Source organism: Drosophila elegans, unplaced genomic scaffold (genome assembly GCF_018152505.1).
Source record: "Drosophila elegans isolate 14027-0461.03 unplaced genomic scaffold, ASM1815250v1 contig_149, whole genome shotgun sequence".
NCBI lineage: Eukaryota > Metazoa > Arthropoda > Insecta > Diptera > Drosophilidae > Drosophila > Drosophila elegans.
This window is the reverse complement of record NW_024545513.1, coordinates 8,549,012-8,555,154: the sequence shown is the minus strand read 5'-3', so window position 1 is coordinate 8,555,154 and position 6,143 is coordinate 8,549,012. Positions and strand designations below refer to the sequence as shown.

The 6,143-nt window shown below is 48.8% G+C and overlaps 1 protein-coding gene across 1 annotated transcript; it reads right to left on the bottom strand.

Annotated features, from left to right (window-relative positions):
- Positions 1-88: 88 nt before the first annotated feature.
- On the bottom strand, positions 89-5,808 carry LOC108136465. Its single transcript, XM_017257658.2, has 13 exons — positions 5,117-5,808; positions 4,990-5,039; positions 4,713-4,908; positions 3,617-4,631; positions 3,422-3,556; positions 3,146-3,357; positions 3,005-3,076; positions 2,661-2,938; positions 2,403-2,583; positions 2,099-2,347; positions 1,612-2,034; positions 1,377-1,553; positions 89-1,307 (listed from the first exon to the last, which is right to left on the bottom strand). Exons 1-13 carry the CDS (start codon positions 5,150-5,152, stop codon positions 1,152-1,154), a joined length of 3,180 nt encoding a protein of 1,059 aa, XP_017113147.1. The 5' UTR covers positions 5,153-5,808; the 3' UTR covers positions 89-1,151.
- Between the last annotated feature and the right edge of the window lie 335 nt (positions 5,809-6,143).

The window sequence follows — 6,143 nt, the reverse complement described above, 5'->3', positions numbered from 1 at the left end:
AACTTTTCAAACAACTTTGTCTTTCACTTCCGTTACTTACACACGTATATTTTATTATCGGTATCTAATAAAAAGAGTTAATTTGTGATATGTTTTAAAAAGACAACAAGAAATGTATTGAATTAGTACAATAATATAATTTACACATCATATTTGTACATATATTTTGTTAATTTGATACGCTTTCAAAACGAATGAAAAAATACGCTGCTGTCGTTACTTAAAATCCGCCCCTAACCCATAAGACTATGTGGGGATAGGTCTCGCGGTTAATAGTCTAATGTTAAATTGAATATGTTTCTATATGTCAAAATACACTAGTTAGTTTACAATAGAGTGTAGCACATAATCTTCGGTGGACCGAAGTTTCGTTGTTTACTATGCGTTCGCCCAATACAAAACAATTATTCCTTTTGGCTTTTCCAAAGGACTAAATTCTACCTACCCGTCAGACTACAAGTGTACAACTAACCTACCTCACAAGTGGACCGACCACAAAATGAAAAACGTGAAAATAAATGAGTGGTTTTGCGAAACGCCTTTCTATACTAATCGTTTGTGTATTTACATAACGTAACTGCCAATTGTTTGTTACTATCCTTTTTGTCTAAATCTATTCGATCTTTTGAGTTGCGATTTTAGTTGTCCGTATATGTATAATACCAAAGTATTCAAGTTTAATTCTAACACCCACAGTTGTCTTGGGGAAACAGGTTTCCTACATAAATCAATTAATTAGAGTGAAATTTAAATGTATGTAAGTCATGCACGCCGAATTCCTATCTATCTACTAGTGAACTAAGTAAAACTCATTAAAATCAGGTCATGTTTGCCTTTTGCTATTTGGCTTGATATTGTGGTTAGTCGTTCTGCTCCAAGGCAGAGACGAGAGCTAGAGTCCCGGTCATTCCTGTAACTGATTTCGACAATATCCTCATCATCTTTCTCATCCTCCTCGCTATCGTCCTATTGCCTTTGCCTTTGCCTTTGCCCTTGCCCTGGCCTATCGTACCATGCTCCATGCTCCATGCTCCATGCTCTCCTCCGTTCCCTGCTCCTTATTGACTATTTTATCCGGTTCTGGATTGCGAAGTCTTCTAAAATTATCACAAGAAGTTGGCATTCGTGTGTTCAATGGCGCTTTGTCGGCGTCACATGTAGGAGGGCGAGGACTTGCGGGATCGCGAGCGCGGCTTCGAAGGACTCTTGAGGCTGTGGCGCGAGCTGCTGCGCGGCTTGAAGCCCCTTGAATCGTTCCACGGTTCGGAGACACGTCCAAACCAATGTATCAAATCCATAACCTCTAGCTGGAAGGACAACAGGCATGGTTTAAGTAGTAGTATCGATATAGGGAAAGTCTCGTTCATGATGCTCACCTGAAGTGTCTGGGGCAATTCCTTGAATATTTCACACTTGGTCAGTTGCGCATGTTGCGAGAGAAAGGAAAGACATTTGGACTTCAGGGCCGTGGCCATATAGCGATCCGCAATGCCCAGCAGGCAGACCACGGAGTCCTCGTCGATTAAAGAGTATAGGGTATTTTCGCACAATTCCTATTCCGATGTGATGTCGCGATTAGTAATGGCTCAATAGTAACATAGTCAATCTCACCTTAAGATCATCTATGGAGTAACGATCGGCCAAGAGCATTAGCTCGCACACCTGTTCGGCGCCAACTGTACGATCGATGGGTGCTCCGTAGAGGTAGAGCAGCAGGCGTCGAAAGATCACGGGCGAGGTGTCCGTGATGATGACCTTTCGATTGATGGACTCCTGCATGCCCGACATCAGGGCCTTTTTGAACCACTCGCAGCGGGCGGCGACTATCACGCGATGCGCCTTGAAGCTGTGCACCTGAAGGACTCTCGCCGCCGAATCTCCACTGGCGGCCTGCTCCGCCTTGCCAGCGGCATGGGTGTGCACCTCGAACTCCATGTCGGCCAGTTGGGTGGAGTGCAGCAGGCGTAGGGCATTCTTCGACAGATTGCTACTGGCCGCAATGGGTGGCTCACAGAGATGTCGAATGAGATTTAACTTGGGGGTGAACAAGACATGAACATGTCAATAAGAATATCAACAAAAACCAAAATCAAATTACCTTAATGCTATTGTAATCGTAATATTGTTTGCGATCCAGATACATCTCCTCCCTATCGCTTAGCCCCTGATTCAGGTTGTTCTCATGATCGGCCATTTTTAAATTGCTAGACAGCAGACTGGAGTCCTCCAACAAGCCCAGCTCGATTACGGACTGTGTGAACTCCTGTTTGCGAACCAGCAAACATATCTGACTAATGGCATCTCGCAGGGCATCCTTGTGATCTAACAGTTTTGCAATCACGCCATTCTGTAAGGAACACTCTTTAGGCAAATTCAGGGCAACCAATTACTTGGGCACTCACTATCTGACTGGTGGCCAGTTTGAAACAGAACTTGAACTCCTTCCAGCCCAGTTTGTCGTCCAACCGATCGGACAGGTTCTCCACGATGAAGATGTAAGCGGGAATGTCCATAATCAGTTGTTCGAGGTTCTGGTTGATTGTGCTGCTTTTGCTCAGAAAATCCATTTCACAGAATGTACTCCTGCAGACAAGATGATGATTGATTAGAGCATGGATGATATATGGATATATATGTGATATGTGGCCACATTCACTCACTTCTTGTCCTTGATTATTTCAAGGGCCGCCACAATCCGGCCGTAGATGTCGCGCATTTTCCGTACCTCGTACATGTACAGCACGAACTTCAGGTCATTCTCCGCCGAACTCAGGCGCTGCTTGTCCGTGAGGTTGTCATAGAGCGTTAGACCCACGGGAGCACCGCGACGAGGACGTGGCGAGGGTTCACCTCCGTCCGCTATCTGCAATTGCATGACAATCGCATCGTCTGCCTGCTGTTGTTGTAGGGGGAGATCCAAGTGGGAACACTTAAGGTCCTAGAAGTTAACAAAAATTGGTTTACTTGTTTACAAACACAAAACATATCAAATACACCAACTCACCTTACACATGATTTCCAATGAGTTTTTGATTTCCTCTATCACAGCGGTCAATACAAATAAGGTTGATTCGATCTGTAGTGGGCAAAAGATTAATAGATTAATTCTCACAATTTTCATCACAATCAGTTGGAGTTGCCCTACTTCAGGTACAAGATAGTTCACCAACTCGGCTTTCTCATCGACACTCAGGCCGACAAAGACTCCGAGTACGTTCCGTAGCAGCTGTTGAACTTGGGACATGAATATGGGTATGCGGGTTCGTATGTACTTGACGATCTCGTTCTTTTGATATCGTGTCATGTGCGTGGCATCCGTAATGAAGATGTTACAGAATTGCAGCACCTTGGCGCAGCCTGCAGGGATAAGTACAATCCAATATAGAGTCGGGAAACTGAGTAAACCATTAACTGATCTCACCAATGGCACATTCACGCAAGGCATCCTGAAAGGTGGCATAGAGCTGGGCTGGATCGCGGGTAATGTTGCCGGGATTTATGCACTGTATAACCCGGTTGAGGATGCCGTGCAGGTCCATGGTAACGTTGACCACAACTACAAGGATTTGGGGCTGGGTTACATGCCATACGATGGTAGATCATTCAAGATACTTACACTTTTTGAGTCGTATTAGTCGCAGGTACTTGCGGGTCGGCTCCACCAGTTTGGTCAGCGAGGGCTGAGATTCGGCAAAGCCGATCAGCTTCTCGCACACATCCTCGTCCAGATCGGGGAGCAGCGACTCCGTGTACAGCCAGTGCAGGATGGGGCCCAGCAGGAAGGTGGGCAGGTTGCACAGGACGCCGACGGGCGTGAGCGGCGACGACGGCGGCGTGTCCATGGAGCTGGGAAAGGGCGATGGACTGCGGGCGCGGTACGGCGACAACGGCGGCCTCCGGATGCTGCAGATGGCCAGTCCCGCACTTGGCGGCAACGGCGTGGGCGTCGGCTGCAGCATCAAATCCTGGCAAAAGTTGAAAATGTTCTTGCAATGCGACTGTGATGTCTCCAGATGCGAATCCGAGTGCGAGGTGAGTGGCAGGCGGTACATGCCGCCGCCGCCGCCGCCGCCACTGCCGCACTCCAGGCTCAGCAGCCCAGTGGTCCTGACCACCGACGCTTCCGAATCGCCGGCATTGCCGTTGCTCAGGCAATTGAAGCTGCTGCTAAACTGATGCATCCGCTGGCCACCCAAGCCGGCCGACGGCATGGTCTGGAAGTCACAGGGCGGCTGCAGGTAAATGGGCGAGAGATTGAGGCGCGGCAGGGACTTCTCATGCCCCTCATCGTTGGCCGGCGCCACGGAGATGCGTATGGGATTCGGCGTATTCGGTCCACTGTGACAGCTCCTGGCCGGGGAGCAGACGATGGCCGCCGATGGCGGGGCACTGTTCACGCACATGCTGCAATCGAACCCGTTCAGCCGCAGTATGGAGGCATGCAGGGCATACTCCTGGCCGCCGGAGCTCTTCACCACCACATCGCTGAAGTAGGACTCCTGCAGGGCCTCGCCGAAGCTCAGTTGCTTCTCCTGGCCAGCTGCCTGGCCATCCTGCAGCCGCTTGCACTCCACAGCATACCAGTTCTCGCAGCTGAGCACTAGGGTATCGGTCGGCGTTAAGGTGTTGGTCTGCAAGCAGGGGGCGGGGGGTGTTGGGGTTGGGGTTGAAAGATTAGAGTTCTGGTGGAGATCCCCTACTAGGATACTCACGCTAAACTCAATGCTGTGACCGGCAAAGGCTCCGAAAACGAGGCGTGGATTGACCTCGTGGACGTCGAAGGTCTCGCAACTGAAGAGCACACTGGCCGATTCGCAGAAGGAGCCACAGTCCTTGGACTCGGGCAGCGGACTGACCAGGTCATTGTACCAGGTAATGTCGCTGGTGTCGTCTAATCTGAATTTAATGCTAAGTGGGAGGGGGGGAGTAGGTGGGTGAAGGTCAGGCGTTCGGGAGATGTTCCATGTTTAAAATGGTAGACCAACTTACCCCTCCAGGCCGGACAGCTCCCGCTTTCCCTCGAAGGTGCAGCACACAATCTAAGATGTACAGAGGGGTAGATACATACATAGATACATCAGGCTGTAGGTGTAGGTGTATTGGCAAACAAACTCACCTCCCAGGTGCCCAGGAATGTGTGCACCAGTGCCATGGCGGTTTTCAGTGTTATGGCAGTTGCCTAATCCCGAGCAGAGCCATCCATGTATCCTGGGTCGAGTGGGCGAGTAGTGAGTGTGTCCGTGTGTCAGTGTGTGCGTGTGTGCTTTTGTGGGTTCTTGCGGCTGCACTGCAGTTTCCTGCCCTTGGCTCCTAGCTCCGGCGAGAAGTCACTGGGCCAGCGGGGAACCGCAAGTGACAAATTTCCATGCTCCAGCCCGATCCGACAAGGAGTCGCGTCCACTTTTTCCTTTGCCTCTAGAAAGGACCTCTTCTGGATACGGATATCGATAGCGATGTGCGAGTGTTGTGCATGTGTATGTATTTGTTGTTGCCAATAACTGTAACTGCGCTGCCGCTGTTGCTGCTGCTTCTGCTTCTGCCTCCGCCGCACCTCTCTCTCCACTTTCCACTGCCGATTTCAGCGAGTTCCCCAGCGAGTCCTCTCGTCCTCTCTCGCTGCCATCTCGTTCTCGCTCCTTCCGGATGTTCTCACATCCTTACGTCCAACCAAAAAGCTTTGCGCCAGCTGACAAAGCTTCAAGGCGAAAGCTTCGGGAAAAGCGGTAAATGTGCGTGGGTAGTGGTGGGTATGTAGGGCCACCCACACACGGCATAACTTTCATTTACTCTTCCATGAATTGTTTGGCCTAACACCACGCACGCACCTTATGACGTTCGACAGAAAACTCACTGGTCGTTAGCCATTGACGTAACTGACACCACATTTGATATGAACAAATTTGGCTTTTTTCATTTAACAGTCCTAATATCAATAAATAATAACCTTGCAATTTAGAAGGCATTTATTTATTGAAACTTCCCAAACTGAAAGTCTAAGCAAGAGTAACTCTTTTTAAAATACTTGCCCATTTAATTATTAATCTTTTAAAAGATGATTTCGTTTTAATATGTTATTTTTGAGTTTTTAACCTATGCCGATAGTGTTGAAGATGTTTGACTGCGACAAGGAATTCCAAAGCCTT

What these genes read in the sequence shown, in the direction of transcription:
- LOC108136465 (XM_017257658.2), bottom strand. Translation starts at nt 5,152, where the DNA reads ATGGCACTGGTGCACACATTCCTGGGCACCTGGGAG. An exon ending in GAGCTGTCCGGCCTGGAGGG is followed by an intron (nt 4,909 to 4,989) that starts GTAAGTTGGTCT and finishes CCTCCCACTTAG; the next exon opens with CATTAAATTCAGATTAGACG. An exon ending in GAAATAATCAAGGACAAGAA is followed by an intron (nt 2,584 to 2,660) that starts GTGAGTGAATGT and finishes TCTTGTCTGCAG; the next exon opens with GAGTACATTCTGTGAAATGG.